At 34.4% G+C, this 26,573-nt stretch overlaps 1 protein-coding gene across 1 annotated transcript in view; it reads right to left on the bottom strand.

Annotated features, from left to right (window-relative positions):
- Positions 1–1,473: 1,473 nt before the first annotated feature.
- The window catches only part of PCNA (Proliferating cell nuclear antigen), a 49,402-nt gene continuing 24,302 nt past the window's right edge, over positions 1,474–26,573 (bottom strand). Inside the window, exons 4-6 of the mRNA XM_090379446.1 lie at positions 22,772–22,916; positions 5,574–5,747; positions 1,474–1,578 (exon numbers count right to left, since the gene is read on the bottom strand). Coding sequence (XP_090235572.1) covers positions 1,499–1,578; positions 5,574–5,747; positions 22,772–22,916 — 399 coding nt within the window. The 3' untranslated portion in view covers positions 1,474–1,498. The remainder of the gene's footprint in view (positions 1,579–5,573; positions 5,748–22,771; positions 22,917–26,573) is intronic.

A 26,573-nucleotide genomic window follows, 5' to 3' on the forward strand; every position in this document is an offset into this window, starting at 1 on the left:
AAAATTAATATACCGTATAAATATACAAAAGATAAAAAGTTAAAATTCTGTTAGGAACATAGCAGTGGGAAATGCGGTTAATAAACAAAGTGGATGGAAAGTCTCCACAAAATTTGTGTTATAAACATTTTTTTTATATTATATTTAATACTTATCATAGGTACATATTCATTTTATATTATAGAATTCACTTAACTATCATAGGATGATAAAGATAAGTTTATTTCGTACTTTGCTGGGTATTCTATACAATACCTGGATTCTGCACTTTGCCAGTAACACATATATAATGTGCTTTTTTCCTTGCATTTTATGGTCACAACTAACCTCTAGATACCAGAGTAGTTGTTATGTGCTCTACAGGAGAAAATACTGCTGTAGCAGAAGTGATCTGCCTGAAATCATTCTGCAAGGGAAAGAGAAAAAGATAGGCAAGACTGAAAATTAGTCTGGCCACAGCCTGTGCACAAAACTGCAATGGGCATTTTTAAAAAAAATCCTCTTATCCTGTTTATTAATTTCATTGCATACATTTTAAAATTTGTTTTATTTTAATAAACTTCATCTAGTATATTCTGTTTATAGTATTTTATTAAATAAAACGAGCTTATCATGGTTATTTTAATGACATGATTAACATGTTTTATGCTTTTGCCAATGCAGGCATGAATACTCCTTCCTCTACTCCATCCTCACAACACTCCTTAAACAAAATCAAGTCATCGATTTTGTTTGAGGAGTAGCAGTCTATCAACAGGTCACTGTATACAACGTGAATGCAGTAATTGTTCTACCAGTCACCTATTAATGGATTTATTGATATAGTATAAGATGAATTAACACAATCTTTAATCCTTCTCAGAGGTGTATCTATCGACTGCAGCGAGCTAGTGAATTATCCTTTTCTCATGCTATGGTGTTTTTTGGGTGTTGAATAATAGAGGTTAGCATATTTTTCTATCCACTATCTCACACTGGTCAAATGTTCTTGGCCTAAGGATTTTGTCCAACATAATTTGCAGGGGACCACTCCAGTCTTACTAAGCCTGACCATGCAATTGTACATGTGATCATAAAAGCTTTTCTGAAAAACTGATTCATTAATATCCAGGCTTCTTTTTTGCAACTAATAATAGTCCACATCACCTTGACTACTCAAGCCTTGTATCCAAGTTTACCTTTGTTCACAACTTATAAATTGGTTGATCATTATTAAAATGTAATGATGTGCAAATTTTCAAACAGTTCCATTATCTCTTTTAGAAGGAGGAATATTTTGAATCAGGTAAGTGATGATGTATGTATTTCACACATATATATATATATAAAAAAAAAAGTTTTACTGAAACAGGACAGTATTTTTTCTTCTTCTTTTAAAGATTTTGAATAAATTTACATTCAATACAACCTTTGCAAATCAAAGTATATAAGTGAACATACAATTAAGCACAAACTTGATGTATATAAAAATGACGGTATTTACAGTAATCTTGGATTTCTAATTTTCATCTGTATCTTCAATCTTGGGAGCTAAATAATAACGGATGTAGCCCATATCTTCGATTTTAAACTCAACAACTGTAAATAATTCAAAATTAGTCAAAATTACTTTAGCTCAATTAAGTTTTAAAAATTTTATTAAGGATTAAAGACAAGTTACCCTAATTCTCAAATAATGTTTTTTTTTTTTTTTTGGGATGGGCTAGGGACCCCTCTTAACAGTTCAACTGAAAATTACATGCATTACATTTAATATCATTTTTCTGTACCACAACCTAAAGGAAAAGAAAACAATAACTAAAACACCCATATAGTAAGTTCAAATATTGCTTTCAGTTTTGTAAGTAGATGGCAGAAGGGAAATCGGAGCAAGATAGTAAAATGAACGTGGAACACTTACACGTTCCTTCCTTAAATGTAAGGAAGGCAACTGGTGTTCAGCTAGTTATATTAAGGGAGGTAACAAAGGAGGTAAGTAGACCCTTATCCATAATTATGAGAACATCTTTGGATTCAGGGTAAGTCCCTGTGGACTGGAGATGTGAAAATGTATCCTCAATTCACCAAGGGAGATCAGAGTTACAGACCTGTTAACTTAACTTCTGTTCCAGAGAAAATAACAGAGCCACTGGTTAAAGAAGTAGACAGGACTAGCTAGACAGGAGTGCAGTTATACTTGTCATAGCATGGGTTTGTCAAGGGCCAATTTGATTTGATACTATGATCCAGTCAAAGTAACTGAATGCAAAACAATTTTGATATCATACTTGAATTTCAGGAAAGCTTTTAACTGTTGCAAATAAAGGACTGTTTTTGCAAATTAAAATAGTATGGCATTAAGGGGAATGTTACTGCTATGGCTAAAAGGACAGCTGAGTGGAAGAAAACAGTTATTATAAATGAACACTGTTCATTTTGGACTAATGTTATCAGTGGAGTTCCCCAGGGTTCAGCATTAATAATATTGATGAAGGTATTTCAGGCTTAATGTCTAAGTTTGCAGAATATACAAAGGCTGGCAGGGTGGTTAATGGCAGTAATGATGGTATGCTACTGCAACAAGATGTAGAACAATTAGATAGATGGGCTGAGAAATTCAAAGTACTGCACATGGGTAGTAGTAATCCCAGATTAACATACCAAATGTGTGATGCTACTCAGGGCAGTGGAAAATGAAAAACACCTGGGGTAACTGTGCAGTCAGATATGAAGTTATCTGAACAGTGCAGACAGGATGCCAGGACAGCACATGGGGGTTTATTAATGATATACAGGAATTTTGCTAGCAGGGAAGAAGGGAAATCGGAGATGATTATCCCAGTGTACAAGGCAACAGTTGGGCTACATCTTTAGTACTACATACAGGTCTGGAAGCCTCATTTTACAAAGGATGTAGGTTTGCTGGAACAGCAATGAGATTGGTGAAGTGAACAAAATGGTGGTCTTACCGAGAAAGGCTTAAGTTGTTTAAATTGCAGCACCTGCAATGTGATCCGATTCATTCTCTTGCTCAGACTATGCACATGAGGGGACATAAATTCAAATTGAGGAAGGATCCTTGATTGATGTGCAGAAGTTTGCCTTTTGCTCCTTTAGCCAATGGGTGATTGATTGCTGGAACAAACTTCAGTCTGATGTTGTGAAAGTAGATAGCCTGAATAAATTCAAGGAAGAACTACACAAACTGTGATACAGGTGAAAAGGGAAGTTTTATTACCAAAATAAGTTGCCTTTCCAGGTAGTCAATGGAAACAAATGAAACTAATAAACCCTTATTTAAATATAAATAGAATTTCATAAGGGCTATGGGACCTGGCACATCATGGCCTTAGTCACCCAAGCGCCATAAAAACCAAAACCAAACCACATCTTAAGGGCTAAGATATGTATAAAGAGGCTAAAGGAAAACTTGGATTTCAGAAAAATCTGTAACTAAAATAATCAAAAATGATAATGGTTAAGTTAGAAGAGAAGGATATTTTAGAAGTATGATGAATTACAAAACAAAGAAGCTGAAGAAATCACTAGAGGAAAAAGAGTCACAATGGTTACATCATATTATTTAGAAATGGTACTTCAAAGGAAAAATTACAACATATTGCTGGGAATATTCTGAAAATCCTCTGAAAAACATTGTGCAGAATGCCAGTGATATTCAGCATGTCACATGCTGCAAACTTGCTGGGCATTTACTTCATTGTGCATCTACAATCATTGCGAGTGACACTTTCAAGATAGGCCTGAGCAACCAGTCTATCTAATGGATCTAAAGGTCATTCTTGGACAGAAATGGAATGACATCACCAGGGTTGCCTGCATACCTACCACATAATGGTTCCACTATTATAAATGCACTATGTGGGCAATTTTCTAAGCACCTAGGAAATAAAGTAATGTAGGATCTTTTGATTAATGCTATAGGAAGAATTGTTAAGATTAAAAACATTATGCATGTTGCTCTTGATTTCATCAATTAGAACCTTCATGATGCATGGGTGTTGTCTTTGATTGCTACTGTAGGTTTTTCCTTTTTTTTGTGGGGGGTTCCCCCCCAAAATAAATAACCTTCTGTGATTGGATGAACCTATGAAGAGAAGTCTGGCACATTTCAAGTCCCATAAGTGTCTACATTGCAATGAAAGGTTAAGGTTCAGTTGTCTGCTCTGCCATATTTGAAGTATTTGCAATGTTCTCCCAAGGTAAATATTGTTGTGTCCACAACAACACGACATACTGAGTTTGATGTGAGGTTCTTTTACGAGTTTAAACACTTTGTGCCCTTCTAGAAACGAGTTCTTTTCTCACTAGTAAGCAGAATTAAAAGAATTGTTTATGGCAGTTCCAGACGATGATTTTAATTGGTTTCAGTTAAATTCTTGCGTACTAGGGAGGGAGGGGGGGGCTAAAAAAACCCAAACTTACTAATGATATTTTAAGAACAGCCAATGGCAGTGGCAATTTCTGATACTTGCTCTTTGAAATCAAAGCAATAAACATCTCCAATGGTTCTGCACAACATAAAATCATATTTTTCAGACAAAAAAAATTTACAGAACCTGCATACTCTGAAACTCAACTGCAAAATGCATCCAGGGATTAAGAACATATATTAATATCCTATTTATTTGTAAATCAAAAGATGAACACAAGAAGAGAGAACAGGAATCAAATGTTCCTATCTTCAATGATTTTAGCTATTAGCTGCAAATAACTGAAATAATTGTAAATTGAACACAACTTAAATTTGGAAGAACGTCAAATGCAAATAAATTACAGTAAGCTCCTGGTTTATGAAAATTCAATTTACAAACTTCTCCAAGACTTCCGAAAACATCACCCTTTTAAAAAGGTAAAATGAGTAACAATAAAAAGTTAAAGTTTTCACACACTGTATTTAACAAATACTGTATATACCATTAAACACAGCATAATATTTAAGTATATTTTTGAAGAAATTACTAACAGTAATCTCCTATTAGATAAAAGTGATTTCCCTTTAGAATTAGTTTAATTTATTGTCCAGGGAAACCTTTTCATTCTTTTTTTATGTTTTAATTTATGCTTCCAGTGATAACCCCCCACCCATATTTTTGATAATTTTAATGCAGCTATATAAATTGTGAAGTATACATTAGGTGGATCATACTGCAATTTGACTCATAGAAGGGTGGGAATTAACGAGGCATGAGCTAGAAAATTGTTACTTCTGTGTTTATGTCTATTCAAATTATACAGTAATAACAGTTCTCTACATGCAATTCCAAAGCTGTCGTGCTAAACTGCAGCACTTTAGAAGTTTTATTCCAAGCAGAAAACAAATGTTCTTGTGTACTGATATACTTCGTTAATTTCTAAGTATAGCCCCCTATATGTAATCCACCTCTTCTGTATATTGTAGTAAAGATATTTTAAAATCCTCTTTGTTGAAAAGTATCTTATATTTTCCTGTCAAGACAAAATTTCATAAAATTATAGTTATCCTAGTTATAATGGATCTTTGGGAGTGAACAGATTTTGGAACATATCTCTTGTTATAGGAAAATCGCTGCAGATTTAATTAAAAACAAAATTACCTAATGGCACATCTGCAGACATTGATAACTGGACCTGGGTTGCCAAAGGTGTAGCCTTTGTAAAAGAATTCAAGTATCTTAGAGCAAATGTTAAAGTCACAGGCTCCTGCATCTCAATAACAACAGCTTCCTCTTCCTTATCCACATTGGCCGTTTGTGAGAGCTTAACATTACCTAAATGCAAACAATAATATATCAGCAAAATGCAACAAGTGACAGAAACAATAAAAGATATGAAGATCGTACCAATTTTTTAAAAACAAACTCATATCAAAAATTAACAAGTTAAAAATGCTGCTGCCTTTCCCACCTTAGCAAACCATTGTCAATACTCATTTCCATTCTTATTTAAAGAGAAACAGAAACCCATATACTCTATCTGAAAATTACCTTCTGAGATCTTTATTCAACTAAACTAAAATCATCGGCTGATCATGTATCCCATTTCCCGAAACTTACCATCCTCTATTTGACAAATCTCCAAAATACGTCTGCTGCAAACAGCAGACGTATTTTGGAGATTGCCTTCATCTTAATGTCTATTACAATCCAAAAATATCAAAAAATTATTTCCCTGCATGACTTCTGCCTGCTTCAAGTCCAAACTGCATCCTAATTTTTTGCATTAAAATTGCAACAATTATAGACAAATTGGCTGTCCAAGTTTTCTCTTTTATTGGTGGTCCATAAGTAAATAGTAGTAGTATTAGTAGTGGCATGTGATGCAAGAAAGCAAGTGTATATGAGCTTATGCAGCATCAGCCAAAAAAAAAAAAAAAAAACAAACACACCATCCCCTCCAAATGCCTGTCCAGTTCCTCCTTAAATTTATTCAACCTATCAACTTCCACAACGACAGATGGAAGTTTGTTCCAGCAATTAACCACCCGCTGGCTAAAGGCAAATTTCTGCACATCTATTCTACATGTCCTTTCTTAATTTGAATTTATGCCCCCTTAGGTTCGTAATCTGAACAAGTGGAAGGATCCCATCAGAATTCAGCGTGCTCAACCCATTCAAGGCCTTATACACCTCACTCAGATCACGGTGCAGGTGCCTAGTCTCCAGCCACTGCAATTTTTAAAACTTAAGCCTCTCTTGGTAAGAGGATCCCTTCATTCCACTCACCAATCTTGTTGCCTTTCTCTCTACACGCTCAAGTAAATCTACATCCTTCCTAAAATGAGGCCTCCAGACCTGTACGCAGTACTCAAGGCATGGCCTGACCATTGCCTTATACAGAGGGACAATCACCTCCTTCTCCCTGCTAGCCAAATTTCTATATATCATTGACAAAACTCCATGGCCTGCCCTGGCAGCCTGTCTGCATTGCTCAGAAAACTTCATATCTGACTGCACAATTACTCCCAGGTCTTTTTCATTTTCTACCACCTTAAGTGTAGTACCACAGAGTTGGTACGTTTCTCTGGGGTTACTTCTACCCATATGCAGTACTTTGCATTTGTCAAGGTTAAACTTCAGTTGCCACTTCTTAGCCCATCTGCCCAAATTATCTAGATCCTGTTGCTAGATCCCTGCCAACCTTTGTATCATCTGCAAACTTCAACATTAAGCCTGATATACCTTCATCAATATCATTGATAAATATACAAAACAACAGTGGACCAAACGCTGTGGGACTCCACTAATAACATTAGTCCACGAAGAGCAGTACCCATTGATTACCACCCTGTCTTCTCCCACTTAACCACCCTTTTATCCATTGTAGCAACTTACCCTTAATACCATTCTGCTCCAATTTGTACAATAGTCTTCCATGCGCAACAGTGTCAAAAGCTTTCCTGAAATCCAAATATATGATATCAAAATAATTTTTTGCATCCAGTTCCTTTGTAACCACATCATAATATCCTATCAAATTTGTCAGACAAGACTTTCCCTTAACAAACCCATGCTGTGTCTGAATTATTGCTGCAGTTTTGTCTAGATGATCCTGCAATGCATCTTTAACCAGTGACTCCATTATTTTACCCGGAACAGAAGTTAAACTAACTGGTCTGTAATTACTCATGTCACCCTTAGATCCCCCCTTTGTGAATTGGGGATACATTTTCACATCTCCAGTCCATGGGAACCTCCCCTGAGTCCAATGATGTTCTCATAATTATGGCTAAGGGTTTGCTTAGTTGCTGTGCCATCTCCTTTAATATAACTGGATAGATCCCATCCACCCCAGGTGCATTTCTTATGTTTAACTTCAACAATTTCTCCTCCACTTTGCTCTCAGTTATTACAAAATCATTAAGTATCCTGCTACAATTTGATAACCTTCTGCCATTTTCAAATCTTAATAATTCCTCATGTGTGAATGCAGATGCAAAATACTCATTAAGTTTGTTTGCTATCTGAGCAGGATCATCAACAGTCGAACCATCGATGTCAAGTGGACCAATCAGATTCACCCCCTTTCTTTTAGAGTTTTGAATAACTGCTGATGTAAGTTATTCGAACTCCCTTCCCCCCATTTTTATTGTTTCAGAGTAATTTGAACTTAGGAAAAGCACCGTGGGCTTACAATGAAAATGCTGCAGCTGTTACACACCAGTTCATGAAGTTTTTTGGATATAAACCACCCACAATAAAAACAATAAAGCAAATTGTGAAGCAGTCTGACGAAGTGAGAACAGTGCACAATCTACCAAGTTTGAATGAAGGCAACCCAAATACAACATTGGATGGAGTGAAAGCAAGGTTGCACTGGCTACCATTGTGCTTACCTACTTTATTGTATCGCTCTATGCTCAAAAAGCTACAATTCTGTAGACCAAAATGGTGGCCATTATTTAGATCTTTCTTTGCAGTCACCAAGTGCCCTACATAGAATTGCAACATTTGTCCAGTATGGAGTTTCTTGACAGCATATTACAAAATGCTGTACTAGACAGATGCGATTTTTTTATTTATTTAAGTTTGTATGATTTTTCTACTGTGCTTGCATTAAATTTAAAATAAATAAATTTTCTGTTTATACTCCGGGGACAACCACATGGTCAGGAGTTCACAAGGTAGAGAGAATACAAGAAACAGCACCGTATTCAGCAGTCACGGGCTTGACCACTCTGCTACAGCTATACAGCCACTCCCCGCAAGTCGGAATTTCCCTAAATAAGCATTTAGGGAAATTCTGCACTTGCAACTATGCATGCTGAATTTGATAGAAGCAAAAAAGGAAAAATGCTCAACAAACATGTAAATAGAATTTTTTTTTTTTTTTGGTAGTTGTTGGCACATAGGCTTCTGTGGCCATAATGCACCTCCCAAGGTTTTTGCAGTACTTTGATCCAAGCCCGAGGCGGGAATCGAACCTGCAACCTTTGGGTTGCCAGGCAGGAACTTTATCCACCCGGCTATTCCGGTCGGCCTGTTAAAGTGTATAAAATTACAAAAAGAGAGAGGAGTCGGGCATAACGTCAGCAAGTTTTACCTTTCGAGCATCATTGCCAGAATTAACTCTTCAGCTGATGCAGAAGTTGAGGGCTGTGGAGATTTAGAGGGAGTTTTTTCCAACACATCACAAGATTTCTCTGCAGCTGCAGAATTAGCACTGGCGACTTCACTGCATACTTTATGTTTTAGAAACCAGCACGATGCTTGAACCTATTAAACCACCCGTTGCTTGCCATGAATTTGGCTTGGAGTTCGCCGTACTCATCCTTAATATCTTCATAAATACTTCTCGCTTTTGCTTGAATGGCCATTGGTTGTGGTGGGGGGCTCGCTTGTGAATCTGATTTTCCATCTTCGACATAGCACCTGAACACTGCTTTGTGATCACCGTTGATCTTAAATGCGCTGATCCTTTAACATGTTCTTTTATTCGTGCATTGTCCCTTAAAATAGTATTCACTGTTGAATAATAATAAAGAGACCTAATTCCATGCAGTAGATGACAAACTTTGTCCTGCTTCATACTTAATTAATCATCTTCATTTCTAAATCAATTGTTTCCTTTCCTAGCACTTGATGTTGGTCCCTTTCCCTTCATCACTGTAATAAGTAAATAGGAATGAAGATAAGTTTCTGAAAATTAATTTTTTTATATGGTTGAAGAAATGAGGTCCCCTTCAGTGAACGGAAACTCATTTCACCATAATAACATAAAAATCCACAATTCCAGTTATTGCTATTACTGCAAATGCAATAAGATCGAGTTTACTACCCGTAATAGAATGCACCAACAGAAAATCCCAATAAATCGGAAAGTGCGAATTTTTTTTATTGTTTTATGGTAGTGACCTCCAGAAATGTTTTATAAAAATATGACAAAAGGCGTTCAAAATTGATTCTTATAACAGAACATATGATGATAACAATGAAAGTAGTGCAATTTCCATTATATAAACGACCTTTTAGAGAGATAAATAGCTTAGTTTATAGCGAAAATTTTAACCTCCGAGGTCTTGGAACAAATCACAAAAAAAAAAAAAAAAAGTGTTATTGGGTTTACATTACGATATTTTCACGATACCTCCATTTATTCCTACCGGATGCAAAATACATTCCCACGATTTTTTTTTTTTTTTTAAGTTTGCACCAGCTGGCAAAAACTTATGTAAAGCCGAATTTCTGTAAGTCAGGTAGTGGCTGTATTTGAAAATGGTTGTGGAACAAAGTAGATTTCTGGCACCCTGCCAAGATAGATGGCCTTAAGGGTTAAAAGTTGATATAACCATACTGATAATATAAAGTTAACTACAGATATTTAATGAGTGTTGTGTATATGGTATTCAAGTTACAAAACATTTGCAGTGTATTACATTTCACCAAATAGTAATAATTCTTGTTTTATAGGGAAGAGAGAGAGAGCACAATAAGTAATGACTCATGTGCCTCTGCCATATTGCCCATTCATTCCTCCAATCAGAGCACAGCAACAAACAATATCAATTCTTCAGCTATAAATGATATTTGTATAGCCTATGCAATATGCATAAAAAAAGTAAAATAAAATAATTACTAGATTTCTAATGATTCAATTTTAATGGAATTTGGGAAGGCTAGACAAATTCTAAAATAGCCAAACAAAAAATTTCACGAAAATCCATTCGGTGGATAGATCTTCATGAAATTTTATAGCTGAGATATTAAATGTAAAGATAGATGAACTTGATGAAGACAATAGGTACTTTAATCATATATGCTAATTTTCTTTCTTTTGCTACAAGCCCCTCTGGTTAAGTATTGCTCTTATTACCATTATTTTCTCAAGCAATAAAGGAATTTTATAGACTTTATCCATTTAAAACAAAGTCCAATAAGCAGAAATTAAAATAATGCTTTTTATATTTTGTACACAGTAGGTGTTGGTGTTATCCACAATGTGCTCTAGCATACATAAACATGCACCTGCCCTGTTTATCATATGTCACTAACGTGTGATAAGACATATGTTCTGGACACCGCCTTTGATGCTTTGTTCAGTCTTTTAATGATCATGAATTATTATTATACTGTCTTTTAATATTCCCTATAAAAAAATAATCTAGAGATGGCAAGAATTCTTTTGTAATCCTACAACTGATTCATGTATATATATTTTGTTTGTCATGAATACTTAAGTCTGTTGGAAATTACTTATCTGATGAATGCTAGACTTAATAGGTACCTTTGTAAAATTTTCTTTGAATGCACAACAGCACTTCTTGTAAGACTGGAACTCTAAAAAATACTCAACAACAAACATGCACTCATTCTGCATAAAACACGATGAAACCTGAAGTTACAACAGTAATAAGAATCAGTAAACAAATGTATAGTAGTTTGCAAGGCCCAGACCCACCAGTCATAAACACAGGACTGTTTTACATGGATAATTCTACATAAACGTCCAATGTTTTCTACTGTGTATACAATACAAAACAGAAGATTCATATTTTATACCACTATAGGCTGTTTGTTTTAATAAGATATTTCAAACTTAATGCCATTATAATACCAAGCAGTAATTTTACAGTGTAAATACTGATGAATAGAGAAGAGAACATTCTGAAAAAAAGATTGAAATGGCTAGTTAATGGAACTAGCTTTTTCAACTAAGGTAGGTCTCTATCACCTTAAGAAGCATTAAACTACGTACACCTAAACCACTTGTTATAAATTATGTGCTTTTTATATCACGAGAACTTGGCCACCCATAGCTGATTCACTGAGAGGTATGTCAACAAAATGCATAATTAAATTCCACTACTATGCAAGGCTATATTTGTGAAAAATATCCGATTTATAAGAGCAGCACTTGTTAAAAATAATTATCGGCATAGAAATGTTTTATTCACTTATAAACTTTCTTTACGTTTACTGTTTCCTTCACGTACTGGTCTTTTCTGAGAAAGAAGAAATACAGCAAACATTGATTCGGTAGAGTAAGTAGCAGGCGTGATGCCAATTGCATCATTTCCGTCTGACAGTTTCATTACCAATTGGTTTTGCTTCAGTCCAAAAATGTAGTAGGTGCCATCATTTGCATCATTTCTATCTGTCGTTACCAATTGGTTTTGCTTCAGTCAAAAAATGTAGTAGGTGCTGCTAAAGATGTTTTCACATCAAAAAAGTAACAAAACATAAATCAACAATTTGGTCTGGACATAAATCTATTTATGTCCAGACCAATTTTTCAATTTAAATTTTACTTAGCAAGTTTTCTCTTCTGGAGCAAGTCAACCTTTTAAGTTAGAATTATAAGGGTCATTCAAATGAAACACTTTTTTTTTTGGAATGAACATTTTATATGCACAGATTCAGTTTGTGTGGGCATGGTAGTAGTAGTAATCGTGGCATGTGATGCAAGAAAGCTAGCATATGAGCTTATGTAGCATCAGCGAGAAAAAAAAAAAAAGGTGTATAAGTATACGTTAGATAATCGATATGGGCAGTAATGGTTGCCATAATTTGAATGCTGTAAACAACTTGGATATATATATATATATAGCTAAATGAGTTTGGTGTGTGTAGTGATTCAGCTACTGAACACATAAGGTGAAGTTCATGCTGCAAACTAACCAGATATGATTTTGCAACAGTCTACTTTTCATTTGAACAACCCTTATACATTCATTATTCATCTGCAGCTGAGCATTATTTTATAAGTTTATTTGTTATGCCAAAATACTATAATGATGGATCAAGTTAATGTATTAATGGGAAAAAAAAAATAATAATATATAAATAATTGCAAGGGTGCAAAATAACTGATGCAAATCAATGAAATTTGGTAAAGTACATTGTCATATATACTATTTCTGAAATATGGCAGTTCATGAATATCCAGCAGAGAAAGTTGAATATCTTAATGGGGGGGGGGGTTTCCCTTCATGCTGTTAATATTGTTCAACATTCCTGGAGGTACTACAAGCAGGCTATGGCCTAAAATTTCTCTATTTCTCTCTATAGAGCAATTGTTTTAAAACTGAGTTAGTGTGGTAATACAATTATATTTCCACAAGAACTTTTCATGCAATTCTCTTTTTCTCAATGGCTACATGAAAAAGAAAACTTCTAGCTGTGAAGGGCTTGTACAACAGCAGCATTCATTTATTTTAAAATCCCAGTTTCCCAATGTGACATATTTCCAAAAATCCATCTTGTTCACAAAATTATAGAGATATCTCAAAAATGCACAGTTTGAGAAACACTGCCCTAGCAATCCCATAAATGCATACTAAGATTCGGCTGGAATTTGCATGTATCTTTGTGAATAAAGGAGCAGAGCTTTGTCTGTGCACTGGACACGATGCCTATCCAGATTACAGGATGCTCTAAGACTGTCTTCAGCCATTTCAAAAACCCTATCAAGATTAACTACTCTTCTTGAAGAGTACAACTGTTCAAACATTTATTAAGAACATGGGAACCCACTATAAGGAGCTGCCAGGCCAGAGCTCCTCTGCATATTTTAGATATGGCTTGCTTTTTCCTTTTTTTTTTTTTTTTTGGTAGTAGTTGTTGGCGCATCGGTTTATGTGGCCATACTGCACCTCCCAAGGTTTTTGCAGTACTTTGATCTAAGCCCAAGGCGGGATTCAAACCTGCGACCTTTGGGTTGCTAGGTAAGCACTTTACCCACCCGGCTAGTCCAGTCAGCTGCTTTTTCCATAAATTAATCCATGGTACCACTGCATCACAATGTAACATACTTTTATCTTAATTTCATTGACTTGCATCAATTATCATACTTCAGCATTACCTCTTGTCCACTAGAATAATTATACATAAAAGTTCAATTTGTATGCAGCCGTATACACGGTTACTCTTACTTATGAACAACCACACCTGAGACTGCTGGAATTGGAAATCTTTTGTTTTGGTCAGTGTCTGCAGGAAGAAGGAGATAACAGCAGATTCTGTTGGTGGCCCTCTGCCAAAGAGAAGGCAGTCCATATTACACTGACCAAGAATACAACTATCCATCACCATTATTCTGATATGTACAATAAATTAATAATTTGACATTATGCACTCAACTGGCAACTCTGAAGAACTGTCATCCAAAGTCAAGATCAGGAATTTTCTGGTCTTGATGGGTATTGCCCCACTTTCTACTTTCAAATAATAACTTAAAAGATATTAAATAAAATTCTGTAAATGCTACCTATAAATATAATGTAATAATATAAACAGATTACAAATGTGAATACCAAATAATTTTTTAAAATCAAATTATATTATCAAAACCATGTGTTTATCCTGCTTTTGCTCTCAAGTTCTGCACCTATAAACACACATATTCAAAGATATGAGTTTATGATAATTAATATTAAATAAATGAACTTAATTACAAAATTCCCAAGTGAATGAAGTTGTTTTTCACAAAGTTACGACAGTAGATTTCAATGAAAGTTTAAATCAGCAAACTCACACATTATTGCATGGATGAGTGACACTTCAATGTATGTATATTGTATGGTTTAACGACACAAGGGCTACTAAGATCAAATTGTGTCTCTTCATCATTAAATGACAAAAAGTGTATTGTTAGAGAGATTAAATTATATGCTGCAATACAAATCAATATGTTTTAGGTAGACAATCAGCCACAGCTTTGGGGCTTCTTTTATCTGGTAAAGTTTATTGTTAGTGTCACTTTTCCAGGTCTGTGACCATTTATCGTAGCAGGCTTTGCGTATGATAGACTTAAAATCAGAGAAAGGAACCTGAGGATGTTTAGCGGCAAAGTCAGCACTTTCATTTCTGGGAATGCCTGAATGGCCAGGGATCCAGTAAAACCTGATTGACTGATTGGACACATTGCAAGCGAATAGCTGGGAATGAATCTGTTTCAATGTAGGGTGAGAAATGGAGGAATTCTTCCTTATGGCAGAGAAAGCACTAAGAGAATCTGTGAAAATTATGGCAGATGAGATGGAAAGCTCAATAATCTTAGTAAGCGCTAACTTAATGGCATATAATTCAGCTGTGAAGACTCTGCAGGCAAGCAGGAGTGTGGCTGAACTTGTGCATAAAGGAAAAACAAAAAACACAATGAAAAAGAAACAAAATCTGAGGAAGTGCATCCATTTGATGTTGGCGGACAATGCAATGTTGAGTCTGTTTGGTGTGACATAAGCAATGGGAAAGGAAAAATGAGTGGGCCAGTAAATCAGAGTGTCTTATAATGGGGGATTTTAATTTCCCAGAGATTGACTGGAATTTGTGGGTTGGTCACTCACACAAGAGCAAGGCTTTTGTGGATTTATTGGATGATTGTTTCCTACAGCAGCATTTTTGGGAGGCAACTACGGGGAGTAATACTCTTGATCTGATTATCACTAGTGATTCTTCATGCATTAAGAATCTGCATATAAATGAACCACCAGATGGCAGTGATCACAATGTGCTGAAATGAGACTTACTCAAAGAGATAATTACCATCAAGGGTAAAGTGGAGGGTTTTTGCTTTCATAGAGGTGACTACGGTGCTCTGAGACAGTATTTAAATTCTATACGGTGGGACCAACTGATGACGTTACCAGCAGCAAATTCAAAATGGGAAGCATTCAAAGAATTAATCTTGGAAGCTACTAGGCTTTTCATACCACTAAGAAATATTGTTCAAGATTTAAGCCTAAATGTTTGTCAGATGAAATAATTAGACAAGTGACAGAGAAGAAAAATGCATGGGATACATATAAAATAACAGGTGACACAGAAGCCTATGATAGACATAAGTTGGTCTGTAAACAAGTCACAAAGGAGGTTACGCATGTGAAGGCAGATTATGATAAATCTTTGGCAAAGGGATGCAAAGAGTTCTTTACTTATGTAAACTCTAGAAGGAAGGGGAAGAATCAGATTGGTCAACTTGATATCAATGGTTCAACTGTTGATGATCCTGCTCAGTTAGCTAACAAACTAAATGAATATTTTGCATCTACATTCACACATGAGTTATTCAGGGAGGGGAATACCAGGTGTATAAAACTCTGGCAGTAATCTAGATAATCTTGAAATATCTGAGAGTAAAGTGGAGGAGAAATTGTTGAAGATAAACATAAGAAAGGCACCGGGGGTGGATGGAATCTATCCTGTTATATTAAATGAGGTGGCAAAGGAAGTAAGCAAACCCTTAGCCATAATTATGAGAGCTTCCTTCAGACTCAGGGGAGGTACCCATGGACTGGAGATGTGCAAATTGACTCCAATCCACAAATTAGGATCAAAGGGAGACAGGTAATTACAGACCTGTTAGTTTAACTTCTGTTCCAGGGAAATTAATGGAGGCACTGGTTAAAGAAGCACTGCAGGATCATGTAGACAAGACTTCAGTTATAGCTCAGACACAGCATGGTTTTGTTAAGGGGAAGTCTTGTCTGACAAATTTGATTGGATACTATGATGTAGTCACAAAGGAACTAGATGCAGGGAATAACTTTGATGTTATTTACATGGATTTAAAAAACTAAGTTCTTTTATTAATCTTTAAGAAGTATCATCCATCGGGTTCAACATATTCAGTGTTGGAAATGCAAAACTGCAGGAATAAACATTTATTTTTATTGTGTGTGCAATAACTGAACAATTTTATCAAATTATTATCGGGTTTTTATTACAACTGTATTCATTAACAAAGGTAAATAATTCACAAAATTTAAGGAGTTCCAATTTCAATGTAAGTTTTAGTATTTTTTGTGAAAAGAAAGACATGAGAAAAATGCTGTTTCGACAAAAAGACAGAGGGAATTGTGGTATCAACTATATTACAACAACAAGACAAAAAAAAAAAAAAAAAAAAAAAAAGGTCAAACTAAGTAAAAGAAAGGCTGATTCAATTCTCTGTCATAACACAGGAGAGTTGGCAGTTATGCTATGACGAGGATAGTTTAGAGCAGGGGTTTTTAAACTGTGGGCCACGAAAAAGATTTTGGGGGTTGTAGCAAACATTAAAAACTTGAGTAAATTAAATATTTATTATAGAACTATTGCAGGCAGGCAGAAGTATAAATGATTCTTGCACTGCTTCTTCTGGAACATGCAATGCAGTCATTGCAGCGGTTCTTAAACTGTGGTTGCAACTCCTCCAGGGGCCGTGAAAAAGATTCTGGGGTCACTAACGTCTTATGAAAAGGGGTTGCAGATAAAAAAAAAGTTAAAAAACCTATGGTTTCCACCAATGGTCTCCAAACTTTTTTGGTCGCACACCTCGGAAAAAAAAAATTAAATATATATATATATTTTCTATTTATAAACATGGAAGGCATATCTAAGATCACATAATTTTAAAAGATCACAAATAAAAAAAAATACAAAACAAAATTTTAAAAAATTAAACTGGAGTTCAAGTACAAAATGATATGAAATCATTAATGTAGCAATGTAATGTAATGCTATTTGTTTCATTTATAAAAAACTTACATGGTATGCATCATATCTAGTATCACATATAATTTGAAAAGATCACAATCCAATTCGATGCAAAAATACAAAACAAAACAAAACTGAAACTTAAGTACAAAGTGGTATAAATCAAATCAATAGCACTTTTTAATGGGAACAATGTGCTTGAATATTTTCCATTATTGCTGTATATCTTAGTTTCATATTTTGGGACACAGCTACCTGAAGACCTGGTTCCAAGTTAAGTTTATTTCTAAACGTGGTTTTAATAATAGCCATTGCAGAGAAAGTCACCTCACACAGGTAAAAAAAAAAAAAAAAAAAAAAAAAGGTAAAGTGCAGCCATTATCAACCCCCTGCAGGATGGAAGCCTCCTCAACAATTCATGCTGAGGAAAATGGACCATAATCTGCCACACTGGTCCAGTGCAGGTTGGCAGATTGACCGTATTCAGCAGTCAGGAGCTTGAACCCCGGTCTACTCAAAGACCGTGTGCTACTGCACTCCCGCTCCTGACCACTTGGCTACGGAGGCCGTCCTCACACGTATGTTCATCTAAATGGAAGGATTGCATCACTTGCTTCTGCTTACCAAATCAGGACACTCATTTTTCAAACTCATCCAGAAATCATGCAGAGGCTTTTTGTGAAATTCAGCTTGTAAAATTTCCATCTCCCCTAATGTCAATCAGCTTTTCTTGGGCCGTGATCTTGGGCAGGCGTTGAATCTTTATGGTTTCAACAAATGGACTCAAAATCCATTGATATTCTTCAAGTGACATATTTCCGAACAAATTTGAAAATTCTGTTTCCAATTTTTTAAGTGCCCAAGTATAGTTGTTTCTATTAGTGATATATTCAGATCGTTTTCGACAGAAAAATCACTTAACGTTTTTCCAAACTGCTCTCTCCAGAGTGCAAGTTTTTTTTCTAAAAGCAGTTACCTTCTCACACATCATTAAAACATCATCACCTTTACCTTGGAGATAGATTAAGGGTGTTCACTTTTTCGAAAATGTCTGCGAGGTAACACACTACTGACAACCACTTATCACAAAAAAAAAACCCCAGCCCATTTGTAACCTTTCTCTTTTTCTAAAAGAAAAATCCATAACTTATCTTTTGAGAACTTGACTGCACGGTAACCAACATACCTGTGTGATATAAAAGATTTTCATGGTCACTCCCCATCTCATTACAAAGTATTTTGAAACCTATTACTCCAAGGGCTTTTTTTAAAAACCAGATTAATCACATCTTACAGCACTTTATGCACATTTTTTGTGAAATCCCTTATGTGCTCCAAAAGTTGGTGCTTAGTGCTATCTCAAGAACTTTGCCCTTAAATCTTTTTTTTTTTTTTTTTTTTTGTTCCAGTCAAAGCAGCCATTACATCCCTAGTAAATATTCAAACAGTTTTTCCACAAAATTTTGTTTTTATTGCAGAAATCTTACACTGTTGAGAATATATCTTCTCCAGTACATCTTTCTTTGATTGGCTCACAAAAAAGCAATTCTTCTTGTATTTTGTTATCAAAGTAGAATCTAACAAATACCAAAAGCTGACATGTTAGCTACATCTGTACTTTCATCCAAATGCAGAGCAAAATTTCCACAGTTATTTGGTCTATTATCTGCATCTTTAAATCTTCTGCAATGGTTTCTGCTGACGACGGAATTTACTTAAGTTTGTCAGAGTACTCTTTACTGTGTATGATTTCCATCATTCTTACTGCAGAAGGCAGAACTAGGGTTTCACCAATGATGTGCAGCTTCTTCTCTTTTGCAATAAGGTAGGAAATCTCAAGAGAAGCTTGCAAACATTTGTCATTAATTTTCATAAAATTTTATGAATTTTTTGAAATTCATATGAAATGAAATTTTATGAAATAATTTTTCATAAAATTATTGCATGACTTTAAATGTCATTGAAAAAATGGTACAGGTTTCTCTTCATGCTCTGGGTGCTTAGTTTTTAAATGTTTTGTCAATTGTGATGGTTCCATGCCACCATTAGATAATATCTCAAGACAGAATACACATTTCAGACGTAGTTCATCTTTGATGATGATAAATGTAAAACCAAATTTTTAAGTCTTGATAATTCTGAATTTTCTTAGAAAGGTTCTTATTCAAAATTAAATCAGCATCATTCTTAGTTCGCAACGTGCTCGTACTAGGAGAAATAGTCTCAGTATGTCCTTGTTGGTCGTTTGCTGAAGTATCAATTTGAGGTTTCTATATATCTATTTTAATAAGCCAGCTGTCCATTTTGTGGCGGTGTCTAATGAGAAATAAATTTAATTAGTGATTAACATGTTATAAGCAGAACTGGGAAAAATACTTATTAAAAGTATTTTAAATACAAGATACTTTTTTTTCAAATATATTTTAAAATACTAAAACTTTTTTCCAAAAGTATTTTAAAAACTTGTTAAGTGTTTTAAATACTTGAAAGTACCTAAATAATTTAAAGTATTTTAGATACTTTAAAGTACCTAAAATACTCTTTTCTAAAAGATACCAATTATTTTTCAAAATTATCTTTCATTTTAAACACAAGATAATGAGAATAAAAAGTATTTAATATTATTTAAATTCTTCCCAGCTCTGTTGATAAATACACGTGAAGATTCTTACTGTGGCGCGTTTTTAAAATATAAACACAGTTCCACAAGTAACGACAGCATAGGGACAAATACAGCTAACCAATAGCCACAAGCACAATCCATCCATTCTTGATCTACATTTACTCAGTAAGTTAAACAAGGATGGAAGATACACTCCAAGCCCAAAGCGAGCACGTCATGGACATGGGCAAAACAGATAGCATGATCACACAAAGCCGCATATTGAAGTATTAAAAAAACATAATTTTAATTTTCAATTACATTTCGAAAAACTTAAAGTTTTAATAAACATTGATTTATTGCAGATTATCTCGTGCACCCCTAGGGAGGGGTGCGCGCACCCAACTACATATTTTTTATAGGATCAGTAGTTTGAGTAAATAAAATTTGAAAGTTGAAATGTGGGAAAACAGCCATGTAGTTATTAATAAATGTGGAATTTTTTTTATGTATTAAATGTTTCAATAGATTGAAAGTTTATTTCACACATACAGTGGACCCCCACTTTGGTTCACCGTACAATCAAATCACTTTACGATGGACTTTCCATAATAAAATACCATTCACTATCAATATGTGGTAAGCACCTGTCGTTGTGAACATGTTTTCAAATTGAATTTTAATTCTATTAAACAGTGACTCTAATAAGCAAAAATAGGAAAAATATCCACAGGCTATAAAAGTAAAGATATAAAGCAAAAATTTACACTTTATTACCTAACCAATTAACAAAATTAAGTGATACATGAAAATTGAAAGAATATTTTCCACTGGTCAGCAAAACAAAATAAATTTAAGCTTATGTATACAGTTTAATTAATACTGTCATAATAACTAATTGATATTTCTGTTCACTAACTGTTTTTTTTTTTTTGTTGTAAAATTTGAAACAGTAAAAAAAGATAAGAAATCAATAACAAAGAACACAGCACACAAATTGCAACCAACAGGATATGGGCAAGTAAGATACAGTGTAACATGGTTAGGAAGCTTAAAAAAAAGGAATGAGAAGATTCTGGAAATTTTTGTTTTTTATTGAAGATTTCATAGAAGGGGAAACACCAAATAATGTAAAAACCCACAGAATTCTAGCTTTCGGTATTATCACAAATACAATAAGATTGAGTTTACCACCGGTTTATTGCACTAACAGAAAAGCCCAATAAATAGGAAACTGCAAATCATTATTGTTTTATGGTAATGACTTCCAGAAATGTGCTTTAGGAAAATATCACAAAGGCATTCAAAATTGATTCTTGTAACCGTGATATGATAACGATGAAAGTGTAGTGCATTTTAATGATTTGATTTGGTTTTTTGAAATTTGATTCTATAAAGTGGTCGATTCTACTAACCAGGTGATGTTAACTGGCACCTACTTATTTCAGTTTACAATGAGCTAATGATTGTCTCCGATTAAACCATGTGATCCTTCCTCTAAGCCAATAGTAGCATTTGTAAGTGTGTTGGTTGCAGGCTTTGTTTTTGCATCCTTTAGCTGAAGTGATTTTGTTTTGCTTTAATTAGTATATTAGTTTTAATCAACTTTTTTCAATCAATATGTAAAATTTACCACTATGAAAATCATTTTTTAGAGATAAACATAGTAACATAGCAAAAATTTCAACTTCCAAGGTTTTAGAATGAATTACCAAAAAAATAATGTTATTGGGTTTACATTACAATATTTTCATGATACAATGGTGTCTCTGTGGAACAGATTAATATTGTAATGTGGGGGTCCACTGTACTTGTGATGTGATTCATAAGACACTTTTGTATCTTATATCATCATTAGGTACAGGCTTAAATATGCAAAGGCATATTACAAAATGGGGAATATGGTATTACAATAAAAGGTACTCCAAACGGTCAACTTAAATTGCAGCGAATGTTTACTAGTAAAAAGATGTTATCATGAGAGTATGTCTGCATCAATTATTTATCAAAAAATATTAACCCTTAAATCATGCAAGGTCAAAAATGTCCCCAGTAGTTTCCAGCAGCCAAAACAAATTCAAAAAAGTCTAATTACATGAAAAATATCTACCTTTCCATAATAACTTTTTTTTACACCTGGCCAGTCTATAAATATGAATGGTCAGAGTTAAAAAATCTGAACTTAGCAGGCTCCTCCATGCTTTTTATTATGAAGAGCAGTTGGGAAAACAGTGCTAAAGTGCATGCTATCTTCTTTTTACCTTATGAAATTTATTGTTGTTTTTCAATAACTGTAGTCATAAACTTTCTGTTTTTACATTCTGTGTAGTATTATTTAACAGAATATCAAAAACTAATGGAACTCAGTTCCAAGTTCAGTCCAGCAGGCCTGACTATGAGAAACTGACTTCTTGGAACATGGCCAAACTGCTTTAAGTGTTTCTATCAAGATATGTTCAATTAACTCTAACATTTGCAATAAAACAGCTTAATAGTAGTAGATTAGAGTTACTCATTGCATTTCATGCCCTGACTTTTATTTTTTGCTATTTGATGATTTTAGATACAGAAGTTATCCACCCCCATCCATTACTTTACTCATCAAAAGCAAATAGCCAGTCAGTGCTTATAAATGCAACACAACGTAAAAGTGTATAACACTAAAAATAATTTTAAGTATTTTGCTAATATTTGTTTATAGTTAAGCTAGCTATATCATATTTATTTTCAAAAGATGAAAATAAATACGATATAGTACAACTTGTTGCATGCTACATACCAGAGCCAAGGTCTCCACTGGTTGAAAACTTCACACCATCTTTAGTACATGCTATTGACACAGAGTCCCCAATCTGACTAAGATCACGACAAATGCGCTGAAATTCAGCAGATGGCATCTTGATTATTACGCTATAATCAGTCTCCTATTTAAAAAGTGATCATGTAGTCCTCAGTCGTAATATAACGAAGTTCATAAAAAAAACAAATGATATGACCATTTGAACTTACAAGGATAACTAAAATTAGTAACAATAATGCAAGCAGAATACTTAATTATTTTTTAAAAATTTGCAGACAATTTGAAAATGTGTATCATTTAATTATAACGACAGCATTTTTAAATAGCTAATGACCTTACTATGCTGCCAATTTATCATGTTTTAAAAAAGCAATGTCATGCCTTTTAAGCAAAAAAAAAGAAGAAAAAAATAATAAATGTTTTATTGCAAATCATACCATACTAAGAACATTTCACTATTTTTTTTTTTTTTTTTTAATTCAGAATAAATAACAAAATACCTTTGAGGTTACAGGTTCAATTTTAGTCACTGTTTTATGATTATAAAAGTACACGGCCTCCGTAGCCAAGTGGGCAGGAGCGGGAGTGCAATAGCACACGCTCTTTGAGTAGATCGGGGTTCAAGCCCCTGACTGCTGAATACGGTCGATCTGCCAACCCGCACTGGACCAGCGTGGCAGATTATGGTCCATTTCCCTCAGCATGAATTGTTGAGGAGGCTTCCATCCTGCAGTGGGTTGATAATGGCTGCACTTTACTTTTTACTTTATGTAAACAACCCTTATGAAAACAATAAATGAAATCTGCTTTACTTTTGTCATCTCATCTTTTGACCACTAATCTCAGTGATCAGGATATCAAAGCAATGTAAGAAAAAATAAATTACATCATAAGAGAATTATTATCATTATCATGTCTATGGTGGCACCTAGACCTCCGTCTATCTCCACCTGAAAAGCCAAATTTATGCAGAACTTCTGCAAAACAGGCCTCTGTGCCACCAGGGAGCAGCCGGTACCCAAACATTCCCCTCCAATGGCCGACCCAGGAACATGTTTTGTTGTTACTGTTATTTTGGTTTTTAGGAGCATTAGCAACTAAGGCCACATTGCTCCGGGGATATGCGGTGGTCATTCCCTGACCTTTCTGCATCCTCCGTATTTGGTGGTCATGGGCTCGAACCCCGGTCTAATCAAGAAGCGCGTGCTATGCACTGCTACTCCTGCCCACAGAGGCACCCCCAGGAACATGGAACCGGGCCTGAGTCCACCATTCTGAGAGTGCCTCATGCACTAATGTCCCACACGCACCGGAAGTAGTGCTATACTGGTGGATTCCAGCGAGCCCGCTCCCAGGCTGCCCAAACCTGGGAGCCAGCAAAAAAAAAAAAAAAATAAATAAAATAAAATAATAAATAAAAAAAAAATAAATAAATAACACACACACATATATATATATATATGAAAAATAAATAAATAAAATAATGAAAAAAATAAATAAAATATGTAAAAAAAAAAAAAAAAGACACTGGGAGAACTATCCAACAACCCTTGTCCAAACAAACAAAAAAAAAAAAAAAAAATAATAATAATAATAATAATAATATATGTATACAACACAACATACAGTGAGTAACAAGAAACCTAAATAAATAACAAACCTAATTCCTAATCTGTAAGCATTATTCTAATGCAATGTCTTCTCCGTTGGAAAACAGTTACACAAAATTCTTGCAATGCATCAAATTTTACCTGGTTGACAATATAAATCACTTTCATTACCACTAATTAAATTGTTAATCTTTAATTTTAACCTATCTCTATGTTCAGTATGTAGTTTCTAGTTGACATAAGTGCACAAAAGAGAACTTACCAGGCCAAAAATAGTGTAATTTATAATTCAATGACCCATGGCCAGTTAAAATGTATGACATTTCCATAAGAGGGAAAAAACCCATTTGTTATACTTATCAAAATTAAATGTGATCTTAGGGATAAATAATCTAGTCACCTCTCCAGCTGCACTGCTATCCCATCTGTTGCCAGATACGAACCAGTTCAGTCAGTATGTTTTTCTTGGCTTTGGCCATAACAATAGTAAGATCTGGTAATGTTCAAGAAGGTAACATCTTCACCTTTTTTAATATAATAGCAAAGTGCCCGATACACAATATATAAGTCTAATGGCAAGTGGTCAACCAATACTTGCATGGCATTGATAGAGACTGTTCTGCAAAAATAGCAACAACGTAAAGCATTGAACGCTGTATAGATATCAATTTCTGCTTAAATTTAACATTTGTAACTCTAAAATACCATATCGATGCCACATAAGCAACTATGGATAAAAAGACTGCTTTATAGTACAAGTTTAAAACCCTCCTTTTTAATCCCCAATCTGATCTGGTCAACCAAATTATAGCTGAACTGAATTTTTTGACTTGTTCATGCAGATTGTTTAAATGAGGAAAAAACGATAACCTGTCATCAATTCTTATACCTAAGTTATTATTTATGATACTAAAGGAATCTGAACCCCTTCAATTAAAGCTTTGGGTGGTCATTTAATTTAATTTCCCCTCAAGTAACATCATAACAGATTTGGTTGCGGAAATCAATAATTTATGCTGATCTACACATAGCATAAACTATCTAAAACCTGAGCCACTTTTGCTTCTAACACAGATCTGGATTTACCTGTTACACATAACACCAAGTCATCTGCATAAGCAATTTTTTGCACATTTTCCATTGATTGATCTAGCCATAAATTAAGCACTAAATTCCAAAAAAGTGGGCCCAATATAGACCCCTGTGGGCACCCTCTTAAAAGCTTCCTTTCAAACTTTAAAATGTTTGGACTTAAGAATAATTTTCCTACCGGTTAGGTAACTTTGTATCGTTCTGTACAAAAATGTTGGACACTGTATTCCCCTTACAGCAAACAAGATATTGTCATGCCATACCATGTCAAAAGCTCCAGTAAAGTCTATAAAAGGAACTAACATATACTTATCCATTGCCTGACTAGTAAATTTCATAAGGTCATTAATGGCATCCTCCGTAGAATGCCCTCTCTTAAAGCCGTATTGATGTGGCAACATCAATCCAACTCGATCCATAAGCTGACCAAATCTTAAAACTAGCAGCCTCTCAAACATTTTGCCAAGATTGGACAACAGCAAAATCGGCCTATATCCTCTTGGATCATTTAGTTGTTTAACTGGCTTAGATAATAATTTAATCAAACCAACTTTCCAAATTCCTGGAAAGATACATTGAAGTAAACACTTATTATACGAATTAACTAAGATATGAGGATAAATTTAAATGACAATAACTGTATCTAATTAACATTAGATACAGTTATTGTCATTCCTTATGGGGGGAGGGGGAGAATAAATAAAAAATAAATAAATTGTAATATCAGGTGAATTCTCTAACAAAATGGATTCATCCATAATATTTCTATTTATTGTTAGTCTTTAAACGTTCTTATACACGTTGCTTCCTTAAAATTCCTTTTCATGGACCTACTCGCAGTTATTTTGAAACTATTTCAGTTAAAAGCATTATGGCATTCGTATACACGGCCTAACTCCGATTTCTCGGAAAGTAATATAATAACTAGAGTTAGGAGAAGGGGAGGATAATTCCATCAAAAACCAAGTTAAAGAAGTGTTATCTCCAGTAGGGTTCATATAAATTCAATATTTTTTCCTCTAAAACAAGAATTAGAACTAGAATAACTGCCCTGTAGACTAGATTACACACCCCCCATT

Source organism: Mastigoproctus giganteus, chromosome 8 (genome assembly GCF_048544385.1).
Source record: "Mastigoproctus giganteus isolate SK-2022 chromosome 8, ASM4854438v1, whole genome shotgun sequence".
In the NCBI taxonomy this organism is placed as follows: Eukaryota; Metazoa; Arthropoda; class Arachnida; order Uropygi; family Thelyphonidae; genus Mastigoproctus; species Mastigoproctus giganteus.